The 21,622-nt window shown below is 38.4% G+C and overlaps 1 protein-coding gene across 1 annotated transcript; it reads right to left on the reverse strand.

The window, feature by feature from the left end:
- Positions 1 to 2,728: 2,728 nt before the first annotated feature.
- On the reverse strand, positions 2,729 to 20,788 carry LOC135195951 (cell surface glycoprotein 1-like). The gene is made up of 6 exons (XM_064222454.1): positions 20,346 to 20,788; positions 14,780 to 14,975; positions 11,584 to 12,183; positions 4,680 to 5,350; positions 3,709 to 4,406; positions 2,729 to 3,515 (listed from the first exon to the last, which is right to left on the reverse strand). Exons 2-6 carry the CDS (start codon positions 14,964 to 14,966, stop codon positions 2,729 to 2,731), a joined length of 2,943 nt encoding a protein of 980 aa, XP_064078524.1. The 5' UTR covers positions 14,967 to 14,975; positions 20,346 to 20,788.
- Between the last annotated feature and the right edge of the window lie 834 nt (positions 20,789 to 21,622).

The raw sequence follows: 21,622 nt of genomic DNA on the forward strand, positions 1-21,622 counted from the left end.
TGTAGATCTACTGAACACCTTCGAAACAAATCTCTGATAGACGAATTAAAGAGAATTTGTTTGCCTCTGAAAATGTTTTTACTAAAGGTATGTGTTGAAGAGGTGGATAAATTTGATAAATGTAGACAGTCCTAGAATCTATCCGTCTATTTTGTACCCAAGAGGAATGTCTGAGAGAACTAAAATCGGAGTAAAAATATAGACATGTATATATATAAATATCTACATATATATATATATATATATATATATATATATATATATATATATATATATATATATATAGAGAGAGAGAGAGAGAGAGAGAGAGAGAGAGAGAGAGAGAGAGAGAGAGAGATCATGTAAGGGAATGTAGTGATGAGAAAAGGGACACATGGAGAAGGAGGTTATTTAACCCATTATGCGATTGAAACAACAGGAAAGATAGATAACACCTTTATTTAGAAGGAAACAGATAAAACGTGGTTATGAACGTAATTAGGGCCAATCAGTTAACGGAAAAGAGAATGAATATCCAACCCTCATCTTGTATTCTTTCGAGACCCCCGAACGACTTTGACTTGCTGAGGTCCTGTCGTTGATTGATACAAAATAAGTTTGATGAGAAGTGATAATAATAACAGAAATCAAGAAGGTATGGATGAAAAATAGGCTTAGATTAAGGTACTGAAGTGGTAGGAATATATAAATATAGCTGTATATAATTTTTCAATAAGATATATTTATGCATGTATAAAAGAATATATAAAATATATATATTTATATATTATTTATACACACACTATATATATATATATATATATATATATATATATATATATATATATATATATATATATATGTATATATATGTATGTATATGTGTGTGGGTGTGTAAATATATATATATATATATATATATATATATATATATATATATATATATATATATATATATATAGATCGAAGAAGCTTCAATCAAACGCATTTTTTAAACGACACAGTTCATTTATTTTGAATGATCTTCGAGACGAGAATGCAAAATTTTGTCTGTTGAATTTTCACGGTCATCATGTCGTCAAAATCACGTACGTGTATAAACAAATGCACAGGCTTTGCATTTCTCAGGTTTATGAGTCAGCATAGGCTAGGCAAAGTCACTCGCCCAATGAATTCAGTGAGTCAGAGTTCAAATAATATAATCTGCCAGTCTTGGAACACGCTCCATGCTACATTCCTTTGTGTTTCATATATATATATATAATATATATATATATATATATATATATACATATCTATATATATATATATATATATTATATATATATATATATATAGTAATTATATATATATATAGATATGTATATATATAATGTATGTCAGAGAGTAAGTTGTTTCCGCCAACATGGACTTCTCCAGAGGAAACACAGTAATCACTGCTAAATTCATACTTTAACTCTAAAATTATAGATGAGCTCCTCGTACAGAAAACTTCCCCAATAATCCCTCCTTCTTGCATGTACCCATCTTCCACCAGCCTATGGACTTCCAGTCTCTCCAAATGTCCCGGTAAGATCAGTACTCTGTGGTCAACATTATTTCATCACCACTAAGCTTTTTACCACATTCATGGTAGACGATAGTCATTTGATTTAATTTGCGTCACTGCTTGAAGAACAGGAGTTCGATCCAGTTTATTTATTTATCTATTTATTTATTTTTGAGATCAGTTGTAACATGTTACATCTTCACTTTTTAACAATGTTGAGTGACTGTCTATCTTCGTTATGAAAATTGTTTTTTAATTTCTGGTAGGAAAGTAGTATTATTTTGACGATTAAAAGTGAAACGATAGAATATGATTTTATTTTTTTTAAGTAGTTCATTGACAAATTCAGTAGTCATTCATGTTTTCTCCTCCATATGCTAAAATTCATAATAATTCACCTCTCTTGAAAATGGGCCACAGATAGAGCCAGAAATTACTCGAGTGTTGAGTAAAATAAAATGTAAATACTTATATAAGTAAACACGTTATACACAATAATTCGGTGGGTTTCTTTTTCAATCTTAGCTATGAGTAATATATGCCTGGTGTTTTGGCCAACGTGAGAAAAACAAAGGTTTATTCAGCATTTGACACACTCCTTCCTTTCGATAATTTTGTTTTCATTAGTATGTATTACTTGCATTAAATATCAGTAATAAAGACTATAAAAATGTCTGGATTCATTCTTATTGTTGTATTTGGTGAGAAAAAACAATACACAGCTTTCTTTTAAATGTTTCAAACTACCTTACTTGAAAGTGTAAATAATTTTTTGACGGTTGGAGACAATATTATACATATATAATTAGAACCACTGTTTTATATACAGAACATATCATGAAAATACACCAATTGAGATCTAAAAGTTACAGGGAAAACACCTTTTACTTTCAGCAGTTGCGTGTGTTCCCTTAACAGAAGGTGAATTTTTGCATTGTTACTGTAGAAATTTTCCCTCGGATTATTCGAAAGTCCCATATACAATTATACATCACATTTCCTGACAGCATCATTTAGCTGACTTCCTAAAGCATGGTACGTACGTGTCGATATGATATTAACTGGTTCCAATTTTGTCACCCTGCATTAGTAATTCGGCCCGATTCATCACAGAATGATAATAATCAAACCTTAATCAAGAAATCGTTTAAAGACTAAATAACTTCCTGAAGGGTGAACGAAAGTGAATCAGCAATCTTCTCACAGGCCCTCGGTGACATTAGAGGAGAAGTCCTCAGACTCAGTGACTGTGTTGCCAGTACTCTGATGACTAGTCTCAGACACCGAGTTTGGTTCTATGAGGATGTTTGTGACGTTTGGCTCTAATTCCTTCGATAAGATCAAAATACCGTGAGTGTCAGGCACGCCACTTTGTGGCAGAGCTATAGGAGATACAATCGACACAAAATGAGATGAGATATCCTTCTGTGACCGTGAAAAGGAAATTGTCCAATTTCCAGAACCACTTATGACACCATTAGTACTGTCACTTGACACAGAGGCTGCTCCGCTTAGAGCGATATTAACAAAAGGAGGTCTTCCTTGGTGCATTTTGAATAAATCGTCGATTATAGAGGAAATGTTGTGAGATAGAGCGAGGATATCTGATGGTGATGAAACATCTGTGAAAGGCTCAGCTTCAGAGTTAGGCGAAATAACATCTTCCATCGCAAGTGGGGAGGAGTTTGTCTTAGTTGCTATATCGCTAACTTCTTCAATGGCTGAAACGAAACTCATTGTCGCATCACCTTCATCTGGTGAAACTGAGTCTTCTCCGGTGTTGTCCGTCAGTTGTGGTGTTGTGGAGAGTGAAGTATCTTCTTCTGGTTCACTGTTAGGTTGATTGGTTGTAGTTTGTTGGGACTGATCTTCTGTAATATTGCTAGTGGGGGGTTGGGACTGATCTTCTGAAGGATTGCCAGTAGGTTGTTGGGACTGATCTGTAAAATTGCCAGTAGGTTGTTGGGACTGATCTTCTGTATTATTGCTAGTAGGATATTGGGACTGAATTTCTGTAGGATTAACAGTAGGTTGTTGGGACCGATCTTTTGTACCGGATTTGGCCAGTGGGTGGGTTGTTGGGATTGGATGCTTCTTAAGGAATTTGCCAGTTGTTGTTGGGAAATGATCTTCTGAGGATTGCCAGTTGGTTGTTGGACTGGATCTTCTATTTAGATTGCCAGTTCAGGTTGTTGGGACTGGATGCTTCTGAAGGATTGCCAGTAGGATTGGTTTGGGATTGGGATCTTCTGTAGGATTGCAGTTGGTTGTTGGGATTTGATCTTCTTGTAAGGGAATTGCCAGTTGGGTTGTTTTGGACTGATCTCTGGTTAGGATTGGGCCAGTTGGTTTTGTTGGGAAATTGATCTTCTGAAAGGATTTGGCCCAATTTGAGGTTTTTGGGAAGCTTGATCTTTTCTGAGGCATTGGCCAGTTTGGTTGTTGGGAATTGAGTCTTCTGTAGGCATTGCCCAGTTTGGTTTGTTGGGAACTGAATCTTTCTGTAAGGATTGCCAGTGGGTTGTTGGGGATTGATCTTCTGTAGGATTGCCAGTTTGGGTTGTTGGGACTGATCTTCTGTAGGGATTGCCCAGTTGTTGTTGGAGTTGATCTTCCTGTGGATTGCCAGTTGGTTGTTGGGACTTGATCTTCTGTAGGATTGCCAGTTGGCTTGTTGGGATTTGATCTTTCTGTAGGATTGCCAGTTGGTTTGTTGGGACCTGATCTTCTGGTTAGGATTGCCAGTTGGGTTGGATTTGATCTTCTGGTTAGGATTTGGGCAGTTGGTGTGGGACTTGATCTTCTGTAGGATTGGGCCAGTTGGGTTGTTGGGATTGATCTTCTGTAGGATTGCCAGTAGGTGGGGGACTTGGATCTTCTTGTTAGGGATTGCGAAGTTGATGTTGGGATTGATCCTTCTGTTAGGATTGGCCAGTTGGTTTGTTGGTGGGACTGGGATCTTTCTTGTTTAGGGATTGCCAAGTGGGTTGTTGGGATGATCTTCCTATAAGGGATAATTTGCCAGTGGGTTGTTTGGAAACTGAACTTCTAGGTTGCGAAAGGTTGTTGGGACTTGACTTCTGTTAGGATTGCCAGGGGTTGTTGGACTTGGAACTTCTTGTTAGGATTGCCAGTTGGTTGTTGGGGGAACTGATCTTCTGTGGTTGCCAGTAGGTTTTGCGGACTTGATCTTCCTGTAGGATTGCCAGTTGGTTGTTGGGAATTGATCTTCTGGGTTAGGACTTGGCCAGGGACTGAACTTCTTGTACGGATTGCCAGTAGGCTGTTGGAACTGATCTTCTGTAGGATTGCCAGTAGGTTGTTGGGACTGATCTTCTGTAGGATTGCCAGTAGGTTGTTGGGACTGATCTTCTGTAGGATTGCCAGTAGGTTGTTGGGACTGATCTTCTGTAGGATTGCCAGTAGGTTGTTGGAACTGATCTTCTGTAGGATTGCCAGTAGGCTGTTGGAACTGATCTTCTGTAGGATTGCCAGTAGGTTGTTGGGACTGATCTTCTGTAGGATTGCCAGTAGGTTGTTGGAACTGATCTTCTGTAGGATTGCCAGTAGGTTGTTGGAACTGATCTTCTGTAGGATTGCCAGTAGGTTTTTGGGACTGATCTTCTGAAGGATTGCCAGTAGGTTGTTGGGACTGATCTTCTGTAGGATTGCCAGTAGGTTGTTGGGACTGATCTTCTGTAGGATTGCCAGTAGGTTGTTGGGACTGATCTTCTGTAGGATTGCCAGTAGGTTGTTGGAACTGATCTTCTGTAGGATTGCCAGTAGGCTGTTGGAACTGATCTTCTGTAGGATTGCCAGTAGGTTGTTGGGACTGATCTTCTGTAGATTGCGATGGTGTTGGGATTGATCTTCTCGTAGGATGCAGTGGTTTGGGTTTTTTGGACTGATCTTCTGTAGGATTGCCAGTGGGTTGTTGGGACTAGATCTTCTATAGGATTGCCAGTGGGTTGTTGGAACTGAACTCTGTAGGATTGCGAGTTGGTTGTTGGGATGAAACTTCTGAGGATTGCCAGTGGGTTGTGGAACTGGAACTTCTGTAGGATTTGCCAGGGGTTGTTGGGACTGATCTTCAGGTAGGATTGCCAGTAGGTTGTTGGGACTGATCTTCTGTAGGATTGCAGTTGGTTTGTTGGATTGATCTTCTGTAGGATTGCCAGTGGGTTGTTGGACGAACTTCTGTACGATTGCCAGTGGGTTGTTGGGACTGAATCTCTGTCAGGATTGCAGTAGGTGTTGGGATTGATCTTCTGTCGGATGCCAGTTGGTTGTTGGGGACTGATCTTCTGTAGGATGCCAGTTGGTTGTTGGATTGATCTTCTGTAGGATTGCCATGGTTTTGGGGACTGATCTCTGTAGGATTTGCCAGTGGTGTTGGATGATCTTCTGAGGATGCCAGTTGGTTGTTGGGATGATCTTCTGTAGGATGCCAGTTGGTTGTTGGGATGACTTCTGAGGATTGCAGTGGTTGTGGACGTGATTCTGCGGTAGGATTGCCAGTGGTTGTTGGATCCGCGATGATCTTATGTAGGATAGCCAGTGGTTTGTTGGAATGATCTTCGGTAGGATTGCGTGGTGTTGGGATGATCTTCTGAAGGATGCAGTTGGTTGTTGGACTGAATCTTCTGTAGGAATTGCCAGGGGTTGTTGGGGACTGATCTTCTGTAGGATGCCAGTAGGGTTTTGGTGAGGGAGGGATACTTCTGTAGGATTGCGAGTTGGTTGTTGGGATTGATCTTCTGAGGATTTAGCCAGTTGGTTTGTTGGGACTGATCTTCTGTAGGGATTGCCAGTGGGTGTTGGGACTGATCTTCTATAGGATTGGCCGGTGGGTTGTGGAACCTGAACTTCTGTAGGATTGCGAGTTGGTGTGGGACGGAAACTTCTGTAGGCTTGCCATGGGTTGTTGGAACTGAACTCGGTAGGATTGCCGTGGGTTGGGGTTGCGGACCTTGATCTTCTGTAGGATTGCCAGGTGGTTTGGGTGGTTTGGACCTGATCTTTCTGTAAGGATTGCCAGTTTGGGTTGTTGGGACTTGATCTTCTGTAGGATTGCCAGTTGGTTGTTGGGATTGAACTTCTGTAGGGTTGCCATTGGGTTGTTGGGGACTGAACTTCTGTAGGATTGCCAGTGGGTTGTTGGGAATTGATATTCTGTAGGATTCCAGTAGGTTGGTTGGGGACGAATCTTCTGTAGGATTGCAGGTTGGTTGTTGGGATTGATCTTCTGTTAGGATTGCCAGTGGTTGTTGGGTGACTGAAACCTTCTGTTAGGATTGCCAGTGGGTGTTGGAACGAATTCTTCTTGGTTAGTTATTGTTCAGCAGGTTAGGTTGGGGTTGGGGAACTGAACTTCTTTAGGAATTTCCCAGTGGGTTGTTGGGACTGATCTTCTGTAGGATTGACAGTAGGTTGTTCGGGACTGGAACCTTCTGTTAGGGATTGGGATTCTTCTGTGATTGCAGTTGGTTGTTGGGATGATTCTTCTGTAGATGCAGGTTGGGGTTTGGGTTGGGAACGGAACTTCGCGTAAGATTGCCAGTAAAGTTTGGGACAGGGATGATTTCTGTAGGGTAAATTGCCCAGATTGGAATTGTTTGGGATGGGATCTTCTGTAGGGTTGCCAGTTGGTTGTTGGGGATGATCTTCTGTAGGGATTGTCAGTAGGTTGGGGACTTGGAACTTTGGATTCTTCATAGGATTGTCAGTGGTTGTTGGGACTGAAAACTTCTGTAGGATTGCCCATTGTTGGCTGTGGACTGATTCTTCTGTAGGATTGCCAGTTGGGTGTGGGACTTGATCTTCTGTAGGAATTGCAGTTGGTTGTTGGGACCTGATCTTCTGTAGGATTGCCAGTAGGTTGTTGGGACTGATCTTCTGTAGATTGCCAGTGGTGTGGGATTGGATGGACTTCTGTAGGATTGCCAGTTGTTGTTGTGGGATGATTAGGCTGTAGGGATTTTGCCAGTGGTGTTGGGACTGATCTTCTGGTAGGATTGCCAGTAGGTGTTGGGGGACTGATCTCTGTAGGATTGCCAGTAGGGTGTTGGACCGAACCTTCTGTAGGATTGACATTGGGGTTGTTGGCGACTGAACTTCGGTAGGATTGCCAAGTGGGTTGTTTTGGGACTGAACTTCTGTAGGATTGCCAGTTGTTTGTTTGGACTGTATTCTGTTAGGGGATTGCCATTAGGGGTTTGTTGGGACTGGATCTTCCTGTAGAGTTGCCACGTTGGTTTTGTTGGGATTTGATCTTCCTTAGGATTGCCATTGGTTTGTTGGGATTGATCTTCTGTAGGATTCGCCAGTTGGGTTGTTGGGACCTGATCTTCTGTTAGGATTTGCCAGTAGTTGTTGGGACTAGAATCTTCTGTATGAATTGGCCATAGGTGGTTTGGGACTGAACTTCTTGTAGGAATTGCCCAATGGGTTGTTGGACTGGAACCTTCTGGTTAGGATTTCCAGTGGGGTGTTGTGATTGATCTTCTGTACGGATTGTCCAGTAGGTTTGTTGGGACTTGATCTTCTGTAGTGGATTGCCAAGTTGGTTTGTTGGGAACTGATCTTATGTATGTATTGGTCAGTATGGGGCTTGTTGGGACTGAAACTTATTTAGGATTCCCAGTATGGTTGTTGGGACTGATCTTCTGTAGGATTGTCCAGTAGTTTGGTTGGTACTTGGGGATCTTCTGTAGGAATTGCCCATTGGTTGTTGGGACGGATCTTCTGTAAGTATTGTCAGGTATGTTTTTGGGCCTTGAACTTCTTTTAGGATTCCCATAGGTTGGTTTTGGGACTGGATCTTCTGTAGGATTGTCCAGTATGGGTTGGTTGGGGACGGGAACTTCTTAGGAATTGTTCTGTAGGTTGTTTGGACTTGATCATTCCTGTAGGATTGCCAGGTTAGGTTTTTTGGGGACTGAACTTCTGTTAGGATTGCCAGTAGAAGTTGTTGGTGACTGCTCTTCTTGTAATATTGCAGTAGGTTGTTGGGACTGAACCTTCGGTAGGGATTGTCCAGTTAAGGTTTTGTGGACTGATCTTCTGTAGGATTGCCCTATTAGGTTGTTGGGACTGAATCTTCTATAGGATTGCCATTGGGGGTTGTTGGAAACATGAACTTCTGTATGATTGCTCCATGGGGTTGTTGGGACTGAAACTTCTGCTAGGAATTGCCCAGTGGGTTTGTTGGAACTGAAACTTCTGTAGGATTGCCAGTTGGTTGTTGGGGACTGGATCTTTTCTGTAGGATTGCCAGTAGGTTGTTGGGACTGATTCTTCTTGTAGGATTGCCAGTTAGGTTGTTGGGCTAAACATCTTGATTTCTTCTGGATGGATTGCCAGTTGGTTGTTTGGGAGTTGATCTTCTGTATGGATTGGATTCCAGTGGGTTGTTTGGGACTGATCTTCTGTAGGATTGCCAGTAGGTTGGTTTGAGGGACCTTGATCTTCTTGTAGGATTGCCAGGCAGTAGGTTTGTTTGGGTACCTGAACTTCGTAGGATTGCCAATGGGTTGTTGCGGGACTGAACTTCTGTAGGATTTCGGCCAGTGGGTTGTTTGGGATTGATCTTGCTGTACGATTGCCCAGTAGGTTTGTTTGGGACTGACTATTCTGTAGATTTGCCTAGTTACGTTGTTGGGACTGATATTCTGTAGTAATTGTCAGTAGGCTTTGGACTTTGGACCCTGAACTTTCTTTAGGATTCCCAAGTAGGTGGTTTGGGACTGATCTTCTGTAGGATTGTCAGTGGTTTTGTTTGGGACTGAATCTTCTGGTAAAGATTGGCCAGTAGGTTGTTGGACAGATCTTTCCTGTAGGATTGCCAAGTTGGTTGTTGGGACTGATCTTTCCTATAAGGATTGCCAGTTGGGTTGTTGGAACTGAATCCTTCTGTAGGGATTGCCAGTAGGGTTGTTGGGATGGAATCTTCTATAGGATTGCCAAAGTGGGTTGGGTTGTTGGAACCTGAAACTTCTGTAGGATTGCCAGTTTGGGGTTGGTTTGGGACTGGAATCTTCTGTAAGGCATATTGACCAGTAGGGTTGTTGGGACATAGGAATCTTCTGTAGGAATTAGAGCCAGTTGACTCTTGGTTCGGCGACATTCGGGACTCTTCACTGTTAGGCATATGTGGACATTAGTTGGGCTAGTTTATGGATTTAGCCAGTTGGGTGTTGGGATTGATTTATTAGTTGTATTGAAGTATTGGGTATAGTATAGGGACGTTATATCTTGTAGGATTGGCCAGTGAGAGGGGTTGTTGGGATGATAATATTCATAGTAGGATTGCCAGTGGTATAGGATATTGGGACTGGGATATTCTGTAGTTTCTTAGAGATATGGTTGGGATATTGAACTTCTGTAGGATTGCCTGGTTGGTTTGGGACCTGAACTTCTGGTAGAAGGATTGCCACCGTGGTTTTTGGGAATTTGGATCTTCTGTACGATTGCCCAGTGGTTGTTGGGACTTGAATCTTCTGTAGCGGATTGCCAGTTGGGTTTGTTGGGACTTCGAAATCTTCTGTAGTATTGTCAGTAAAGGGCTGTTGGGAACCGAACTTTCTTTCAGGATTCCAGTAGGTTGTTATTGGGACTGTCTTCTGTAGGATTCTTCAGTTAGGCTTGGTTGGGCCAACTGATCTTCTTTGGTTAGGATTGCCAGTTGGTTGTTGGACTGATCTTTCTGTAGTTAATTTCGTCAGTAGGTTGTTTTTGGGACTGAACTTTCTTTAGGATTCCCAGTAGGTTGTTGGGCAGCTGAATCTTCTGTAGATTGTTAGGGTAGGTTGTTTGGGACCCTGAACTTCTGTAGGATTGGTCTGTAGGTTGGTTGGGACTATCTTCTGTTAGATTGCCAGTTACTTGTTGGGACTGGAAACTTCTGTTAGGATTGCCAGTAGGTTGTTGGGACTTGATCTTCTTGGGTAATACTTGTATAGGTTGTTGGGAACTAGAACTTCTGTAGGATTGTCCAGTTAGGTTGTTTGGGACTGATCCTTCTGTTAGCGATTGCCAGTAGGTTTTTGACTTGATCTCTATAGGATTGCCAAGTGGTTGTTGGGACGAACTTCTGTAGGATTGCCGCAGTGGGTTGTTGGACTGAACTTCTGTAGGAATTGGCCAGTGGGTTGTTGGAAATGAACTTCTGTGGGATTGCAGTTGGTTGTCTGGGACTGATTCTTCTGTAGATTGCCAGTAGGTTGTTGGGACTGATCTTCTGTAGGATTGCCAGTTGGTTGTTGGGATTGATCTTCTGTAGGATTGCCAGTTGGTTGTTGGGATTGATCTTCTGTAGGATTGCCAGTAGGTTGTTGGGACTGATCTTCTGTAGGATTGCCAGTAGGTTGTTGGGACTGATCTTCTGTAGGATTGCCAGTAGGTTGTTGGGACTGAATCTGTTAGGAATTGCAGTGGGGTGTTGGAACTGAACTGTAGGATTGCCAGTGGTTGTTGGGACTGATCTTCTGTAGGATTGCCGTGGTTGTTGACTTGATCTCTGTAGATTGCCAGTTGGTTGTTGGGCTGATCTTCTGTAGGATTGCCAGTTGTTGTTGGGATTGATCTTCTGTAGATTGCAGTGGGTTGTTGGACTGATCTTCTGTAGTTGCCAGTAGGTTGTTGGGACTGATCTTCTGAGGATTGCCATAGGTTGTTTACTGACTTCTTGAGGATTGCCAGTGGGTTGTTGGGACTGAACTTCTGTAGGATTGCCAGTGGGTTGTTGGGACTGATCTTCTGTAGGATTGCCAGTAGGTTGTTGGGACTGATCTTCTGTAGGATTGCCAGTTGGTTGTTGGGACTGATCTTCTGTAGTATTGTCAGTAGGCTGTTGGGACTGAACTTCTTTAGGATTCCCAGTAGGTGGTTGGGACTGATCTTCTGTAGGATTGTCAGTAGGTTGTTGGGACTGATCTTCTGTAGGATTGCCAGTTGGTTGTTGGGACTGATCTTCTGTAGTATTGTCAGTAGGTTTGTTGGACTGAACTTCTTTAGGATTCCCTAGGTTGTTGGGACTGACTTCTGTATTGTCATAGGTTGTTGGGACTGATCTTCTGTAGGATTGCCAGTAGGTTGTTGGGACTGATCTTCTGTAGGATTGCCAGTAGGTTGTTGGGACTGATCTTCTGTAGGATTGCCAGTAGGTTGTTGGGACTGATCTTCTGTAGTATTGTCAGTAGGTTGTTGGGACTGATCTTCTGTAGGATTGCCAGTAGGTTGTTGGGACTGATCTTCTGTAGGATTGCCAGTAGGTTGTTGGGACTGATCTTTTGTAGGATTGACAGAAGGTTGTTGAGGTTGATTTTCTGCATAATTACCAGTAGGTTGTTGAGGTTGATCGTCTACAGGATTGCCAGTAGTTTGTTGGAACTGATCCTTTGTGGGATTGCCAGTAGGTCCATTTGTGTAAATCATTTGGGGGTTTTGAACGACCTTACGGGGTCTGAAGTAGGGAAACCCTATATGATGCCATGGTGAAAGGACATCTGCCTGTCGATTTAGTAGAGACTCGAGGAAATATGGCGGCAGTATCATGCCAGAAAGCATTAATTCACGTGAGTTCGTCATGAAAGGCAGTGGATTCACCCCAGCTAGGGGTGGAAATCTCCCATAAGCATCAGCATACCACGGAAAATCTGCAAAGTATAAAAAAAAAAGCATATAGTGCATTTGAGAAGGCCGTGTAGGTTGCAATATTATTTTGGGTAACAGACGACTAATACTTAAAACCCCCATGTTGACAGCAGCCTTGCAAATATTAGTCAGGAAAGAATGAATAAATGAGTTTAATTAGCGAGTAATGAAAGTGTAAACCCGTAAACTCATGCTCTGAAATTATGAAATCGTCACGTGTTCTAAAACTATGCCGTGACTGCACACCAAAATAATTTTGACATGAATTAGAAACACGTATTTCTCCAATATTGTCAAAGGCTGTGTTCTTTGTTGGAGCAGTCTTTTTTTTCAAGTTTTAAAATGAAAACTAAGTTCTGAAAGCCTCGAAATCTGCATTATTATTATTATTATTATTATTATTATTATTATTATTATTATTATTATTATTATTATTATTATTACTTCTACTATTGTTATGAGGACTTGCAATATAAACACAGCGTCATTCTAGACAGCCATTCTTTTTAATGAAGTTCATTATTATTATTATTATTTATTATTTTTTTTTTTTTTTTTTTTTGCTCTTATCACAGTCCTCCAATTCGACTGGGTGGTATTTATAGTGTGGTGTTCCGGGTTGCATCCTGCCTCCTTAGGAGTCCATCACTTTTCTTACTATGTGCGCCGTTTCTAGGATCACACTCTTTTGCATGAGTCCTGGAGCTACTTCAGCCTCTAGCTTTTCTAGATTCCTTTTCAGGGATCTTGGGATCGTGCCTAGTGTTCCTATGATTATGGGTACAATTTCCACTGGCATATCCCATATCCTTCTTATTTCTATTTTCAGATCTTGATACTTATCCATTTTTTCCCTCTCTTTCTCTTCAACTCTGGTGTCCCATGGTATTGCGACATCAATGATTGATACTTTCTTCTTTACTTTATCAATCAACGTCACGTCTGGTCTATTTGCACGTATCACCCTATCCGTTCTGATACCATAGTCCCAGAGGATCTTTGCCTGATCGTTTCCTATCACTCCTTCAGGTTGGTGCTCGTACCACTTATTACTGCAAGGTAGCTGATGTTTCTTGCACAGGTTCCAGTGGAGGGCTTTTGCCACTGAATCATGCCTCTTTTTGTACTGGTTCTGTGCAAGTGCCGGGCATTCGCTTGGTATGTGGTTTATGGTTTCATTTTTCGTATTGCACTTCCTACATATGGGAGAGATGTTATTTCCGTCTATCGTACTTTGAACATATCTGGTTCTTAGGGCCTGATCTTGTGCCGCTGTTATCATTCCTTCAGTTTCCTTCTTTAGCTCTCCCCTCAGTAGCCATTGCCATGTGTCATCGCAGGCTAGTTCTTTAGTCTGTCTCATGTATTGTCCGTGCATTGGTTTGTTGTGCCAGTCCTCTGTTCTGTTTGTCATTCTCCTGTCTCTGTATATTTCTGGGTCTTCGTCTACTCTTATTAGTCCTTCTTCCCATGCACTCTTTAGCCATTCGTCTTCACTGGTTTTCAGATATTGCCCCAGTGCTCTGTTCTCGATGTTGACACAGTCCTCTATACTTAGTAGTCCTCTCCCTCCTTCCTTTCGTGTTATGTATAGTCTGTCCGTATTTGCTCTTGGGTGTAGTGCTTTGTGTATTGTCTTATGTTTCCTGGTTTTCTGATCTATGCTGCGGAGTTCTGCCTTCGTCCATTCCACTATTCCTGCGCTGTATCCGATTACTGGCACTGCCCATGTGTTTATGGCTTTTATCATATTTCCGGCGTTGAGTTTTGACTTGAGTATCGCCTTGAGTCTCTGCATATATTCTTTCCTGATCGTGTCCTTCATCTCTTGGTGTTTTATATCCCCTCCTTCCATTATTCCCAGGTATTTGTATCCAGTCTCATCTATGTGTTTGATGTTGCTCCCATCTGGTAGCTTTATCCCTTCAGTTCTCGTTACTTTTCCTTTTTGTATATTGACTAAGGCGCATTTTTCTATTCCAAACTCCATCCTGATGTTCCCAGATACAATCCTTACAGTCTGGATTAGGGTATCTATTTTCTTGATGCTCTTACCATACAGCTTATTATCATTATCATTATTATTATTATTATTATTATTATTATTATTATTATTATTATTATTATTATTATTATTATTATTATTATTATGAAGAAGAAGAAGAAGAAGCAGAAGAGGAGGAAGAAGAAACTGTAATATAAACTCAACTGCATCCAGACAGTCATTCTTCTCACTGAAGTTTATTATTACTATTATTATTATTATTATTATATTATTATTATTATATTATTATTCTTATTATTATTATTAATTATGATTATTAATATTGATTTTAGTATTATTATTATATTATTATATATTATGAATAATTATTATTATTATTATTATTATGCAACTCAACAGCATTCAGAAGGGCATTTTTCTGACTGAAGTTTATTATTATTATTATTATTATTATTATTATTATTATTATTATTATTATTATTATTATTATTATTATTATTATTATGAACACTAAAAAACAGTAATATCAATGGTACCCGGATGGATTTTATTTTATGAGATTTGTTGCTGCAATTGACATATGAGCAAATTACCTTGTTCTGCGTAGGGAAATGGCATGCCTTGATATCCATCAAACTGCGGAGTCAAATAAGCAGAGAGAGGAACTGCGTGCAAATTAGGATAAGGGACCAAGGGGGGATATATCCCCTGTGCCGTCACGCTAATTGAAAATCCCACGAGGACCACATAGATTCCTGTCACTGTACTTCTGATTATCATTGTTATCCCCTGGAAGAAAAATGAGAAAGCAAATTGATAATAGCAATAACTAAGGCATAACATCAATGTTCACTGTGAAAATAATGCAAATGTTGGAGGCAATAATGATTGACTATCCCAAATCAATTTCACCATTAGACTTTCTTTGGGTTGGATTTCCCAGCGAACTCATAATCATTCGTCTTTAGTTTTGTTATAGAGAGATCTTAATCATTTCCAAGCTTCTAAGCTATCGTCATGTCTTCTTATCATTATAGTCGTGTTTCATTTTAACTAGCCTTTTTATCGTTACGATTAATAATAGCAGTTACGATCGCGATCACAATCAATGTGATCATTACATATCAAAAATATATCACAAAAAAAAAAAAAAAAAAATATATATATATATATATATATACATATATCTATATATATATAACCTATATTATATATATAGATATAATTATATATATATAATACGTATATATACATATATATATATATTATTATATACATATATATATGTATATATATACATATATATACATATATACACACACATATATAGATAGTATATACATATATACATTATTATAGATATATCATATATATATACTACTATATATATATATATATATATATATACATACATACATATGACAAAAATGTTTAAATGAATTCAAGAGATCAGTTAATTGAAAGTAAACCCGTTTATCTCAACATCTTTTTTTTCGAAAAAAATAATGTCTTATACTCGCATCTTTAAGTGGAGACTGGGTTCCAAGTTTAGTACGAATTTTCCCATTTAAGGATTGTTTATGCGCATCATAATGCGAACGAAAAGATAACGCAATTAAGCACGATTTAAACCAAATGCTGCTTCAAAAGAAACATAATTATCGGTGATTTCACTCTGTTCTTCTTGATATTTTGCACACACACACACACACACACACACACACACACACACACATATATATATATATATATATATATATATATATATATATATATATATATATATATATATATATATATATACATACATATACATATATATATATATATATATATATATATATATATATATTTATATATGTGTGTGTGTGTATGCGTGTGTGTATGTGCAAAATATCAGGGAAGAAGAACAGAGTGAAATCACTGATAATTATGTTTGTTTCTTTTGAAGAGCATTTAAATCGTTCTGAATTGCGTTATCTTTTCATTCACATTATGATGCGCATAAACAATCCTTAAATGAGAAATTTCGTATTGAACATGGAACCCAGTCTCCACTTAAAAGATGCGAGTATAATGCTATTTTTTTCGATAAAAAAGACGTTGAAATAAATTATTTACATTCAATTAACTGATCTCTGGAATTCATTTAAACATTTTTGTTATATATATATATATATATATATATATATATATATATATATATATATATATATATATATATATATATATATATATATATATATATATATATATATATATATATATAAAGTGGAAAAGCACTCATAATGTTTTGTCAAAAGGACTGTAAGAACATATCAGAAGGCATACGTATACATACATATACATATATACCTTACATATATAGTATATATATATATATATATATATATATATATATATATATATATATATATATATGTATGTATATGTATGTATACATAAGCCTTCTGATATGTTCTTACAGTCCTTTTGACAAAACATTATGAGTGCTGCACCTCATCAAAAGCAAGGTAACTATGATTTCGTAATCAGTTTACACAAGAAATAGTAAACCCTGAGCTCCGGAAAGTAGGACAATAAAGGATACTTTTCATTTTATAAACTTTCTGAAGCCTTCAGTTTTTTCCAGAATTTCTGATTCAAACCTTGAGTCTTTTCCAGAATTTCTGATTCCCACCTTGAGTCTGTTCCAGAATTTCTGATCCCCAAATTGCAAAATAGAAATGATTTTGTCATTGTAAAAAATATGCATTTTTTTCTGTTTAATTTTCAGCTTAGGATCTGACTTAATATTGCTAACGATAAATTAGCTAAATCTTAGCTAAAGATACATTCGATCTTCCTACGAAAAGACGGTAGAGGGAGACAGAGGTTAGTGTGAGCGGTTGACTCAGATGCTATTCACTTAATATACCGAATATTTCATGTAATTCATAAACAGTTGTCAGCTACTCATCATTTCACGTATCAGTCCCAGCAGGGAGGTCGTGCCGTCAGTGCACCTCATGCGGCGCACTGTCGGCGTGACTTAAGGTTCTTTGCAGCGTGCCTTCGGCCCCTAGCTGCAACCCCTTTTGTTCCTTTTACTATGCCTCGTTTCATATTCTCTGTCTTCCATCTTACTCTCCACCCTCTTCTAACAATTGATTCATAGAGCAACTGCGAGGTTTTCCTCCTGTTACAACTTTCAAAGCTTTTACTGTCAATTTCCGTTTCTGCGCTGAATGACCTCGTAGGTCCCTGTGTTTGGCCTTTGGCCTAAATGCTATATTCAATTCAATCAACGTATCAGAGTATTTTTTTTTTATATCTAGTTGACTTTAGTTAACTTTCGACGACTTACTTATACCATATAGCGTAAAGCTGATTGGCTGTTTATGGAATTCTTCAGCGTTCGTAGGAGTCAAATGATTCTTAATTAAACGTCAGTCTAATATCATGATTATTATTATTATCACTCTAGACTTTGCCCTTCAGTATCTTGGCATGGTAGCCATTTGACTTATGAGATACTTATACGGTAATGCCTGTTACAGGCAGATAGCGAAACCAGGCATTTCACGACCTACCTGACATTTCAGGAACAAAGCGAAATGCTCTAGGGACATTTGATCCCGCCAGGGGCTAGTACTAAACACTGCTTCACCGTGTATAGTACTAGACTCTGGGAGGTCAAATGTATTTCGCCGTGTTTAGTCAATGCCATCTTGAACTGACAAGGCCTGTGCGATCACTCAAAACAGAGCGATGAATCATCACTAGTCGTCCTATCCTGGCCATAAGTTACCATTCCCAGTTCTGTATTTTTGGTGTTATTTATTACTTTCTATCTAGAGTATCTAATTGCTATGTTAGATAACTATATTTCACAGTCTTTAACAACATCATAATCCTCTAAACCTGGTTAATATGATTAAATATGCTGCATAATGGTGGAAAATCAGCGCAGAAGTTATGATGAGAAACAACAGTTTATTAACCCAAATGATTATAAAATACATTATCAGTCATTGCTGATGACTTTAAATGAAAACTCAGTACTTGCAACTTTCAGATTTTGTAAACTGTTCAACCATTTATTTTTAATTTGCATTGCTGTGGGTACTTTTTCTGAGGCCATCTAATGAGACATTACTAGTTGGCAACCTCCGATCTCCAATGACCTTTCTAGTGTTATACTTAAATCGGGCGAAGAAGGTTTCCAGACACACGTGTAAAGTCATTTATCTCTGGTGGACCATAATGAATGTAAAGCATCCACATAAAGGTACTCGGCTTCACAATAAATATGCAACTCCACTAACATATAATGTAAATGACGAGAAGTATATTTTCCTACAGAAATTCCATTCCTGGTTAGATCTCTGGAATAATATGACAAAAACTGGTGGAAAGTTGAGTAGGGAAAAATTCACTGCCTTAAAACACACAACTAATGCAATGATAGAAATAACAAAATACTGTGTAGAAAAATTAAAAATGAAATATGTCTTACCAGGAAAATTTCAAACCGATCAACTTGAAAATAGATTTGGTAAATATCGTCGACTTGCTGGCTGCAATTACAACATTTCCTTACGACAAGTGTTTGAGTGTGAAAAAAAAACTGAGGTTAATAAAAACATCGAACTGAAGATTTTCGAAGAAACGAACTGGGAGGGCATGAATAATCAGGAGTCCGGAAATAACGATTTTTTTTATATTGATGTCAGTCAAGATGATATTGATAAATGTATGGATCTTTTCCCGGTTATAACATACCTGGCCGGCTATTGTGTGTATGCTGTTGTGAAAAAACTTAAGTGTAGCTCCTGTAAAGACTTACTTACTTGCCAAGAAACAAAAGATAGCTTACCAGACAATAACAGTTACATTCAGGGTATAAGCAGAGGAAGGCTTCTTTATCCACATGAATCTGTGGTAAACGTAATTCTGTTTAACTATATAACCATTGATAAACTGTCCCAGTATCCTGATTTTATACAATTGATGTATCAAAGGAATTTGGCCACGGACATTTCACTCACTGTCCTTTCTGATAATGATGCCTTCTTACCTCTAAATGATTGTGATGCTGGGCATAGCATAGAAAAAATTCAAAAAATGTTGATATTTGCTTCCTCCAATGCCCTACTAAACAATTATTGTAAGAAAAGTAATGAAAACATTCAAAATTGCAAAAATTTAACAAAAAAGAGAAAGCTGAATACATTGAAGAAATAAGATTCTGAGGAACAATTGCTGTAAATTATAGAGAATATTTATTTTGTATATAGCTGTTATACCTTTTCCTAAAGAGAGAGGCATCTTTTGTCACCATTTTTGTGCTCTTGTCCTCCTTTCTATGCAAAATAATGTATTATATACTCATTTCTGTGAATAAACTTTTTTGTTCTCATTACTGTTTCTGCACTGATTTCCCTTTATATTTAATCATAATAACCAGGTCTAGAGGATACTGATGATGCAAAAGACTGTAAAACATAATTAACTTACACAAAAATTATACATTCTGCAAATAACTGATAAATGTCACCAAAAATACAAAGTTATGAATGGAAACGCACGGCGAGACTAGGACGACTGGTGATGACTCATGCTTGAATCTCTCAGGCCTTGTCAGTTCAAGAGGGGATTGGTTTAGTACTATAGTAGATTCACATCAACCGTGCATCTCATGTCTAAGCCAGTCCCTTACGACACTCCTGATTGGCTGTTGATAAGCCAATCACAGGACTGGAAACTCTCAGTCTCTCTCAAGAGTTCATATAGGCAGGATGTATGTTCCACCTCTCCCGAGGGATACTTTTGAAAGACGTATCCCTCAGGAGAGGTGGAACATACATCCTGCCTATGTGAACTCTCGAGAGAAACTGAGTTTCCAGCCCTGTGATTGGCTTATCAACAGCCAATCAGGAGCGTCGTAAGGGACTGCCCTAGACATCAGATGCACGGTTGATCTGAATCTACTATAGCCCCTGAGAGGTCAAATGTATTTCGCTGTGTTTAGTAATAGTCCCTGGGGGACCAAATGTCCCTAAATTTACTGTCAAGTTCTGGTAAGGAACAAAGAACCTTGAGTCTTGCTTACAACTCAGCATTGAAGACATCCTACGAACTACAGTAATTCTTATAATTTCTGTGGCCCAGGCTCACCTGTACTACTATACCTTGTTCAAATCAAGAAACTTATCCTGAGGACTGCGTCAGTTCTAGAAACGTTGCATAGAAGAGGATCTCTTCCCGATGTGGCCGATGAGCAGAGGATTCAGATGAGTGGAAGTCTGATGAACCGAGTGGCTGCTTTGATAGATTATCCTCAATTTTACTGGCTGTTTCTTTTTCTTTGTTCGTCGACGCTAATGTCAAAATTCTTTACAAGATGAGAATTTGTAACCTTGATAGTTTTCGGTAATTACTTCGACGGATATGCAATCCAAAACTTTTTGTGAGGACGGTCGGCGTCTATTCGTCAGAAGCTAGAACAAGCAATTTTCTCACTGAAAACATATATTTTTTTTTTACCTCCTCCAGCGACCAGAACTAGTTAGGAATCCGCGAACTCCTCCGGCGTCTTCGTCTGAGTGTCATCAAATGACTAAAAACTCCTCATATATATAAAGTAAGAATGCGTTTGGGATGTCCAAAATACATTCAGCCCCGACCAATCAGAAATGAGCTTTAAGAAAACTTGCGATCACGATTGGTTGTTTGCGAGACATCTTTCCAACACCAATGTTTTGATGCTGCGTGACGGTATTTGTCTTCCCAGACACTAATTTCCATCCGGAACGAAAACTCATTTGCATCTTCTGCATCAGAAGACATACTAGTGAATTTTTTTTTTCTTTTGTTTGGTCACTTTTATTTAACCAAAGGAAAACGAAGGGAAGAGAAACTATGCAATTTTATTACATTAACGGCACATATTTCGGATGGGAATAATTTTTTTATAGTGTATTTATATATATATATATAAATATATATGAAATATATATATATATATATATATGAACATTATATAGATAGCACTATATATCATAAAATAATAGATATATAAGTATAATAATATAACATTATAGTATACTAGCATATATACAATATATATATATAATTAGAAATATATAATATATATATTTCAGTATTATGAGATATTTTTGATTGATAGCTATATATGATAATATATTATAATATATATACATATATATATTCTATCTATTATCTATCCTATATATATATAGATATACATATGCATGTATAACTGAATCACGAAAGTTTGGAACGTGACAAATCCATAAATAAAGGTATAAGCCACGAGGGAAAGTAAACAGCGGAGTTTCGGCAAGATCTTTCGTCGACGTTCAAAGACCTTGGGGAAACTCCGTTGTTTATTTTCCCTCGTGGCTTATACCTATATATATATATATATATAT

Source organism: Macrobrachium nipponense, chromosome 17, assembly GCF_015104395.2.
Source record: "Macrobrachium nipponense isolate FS-2020 chromosome 17, ASM1510439v2, whole genome shotgun sequence".
Classification (NCBI taxonomy): domain Eukaryota; kingdom Metazoa; phylum Arthropoda; class Malacostraca; order Decapoda; family Palaemonidae; genus Macrobrachium; species Macrobrachium nipponense.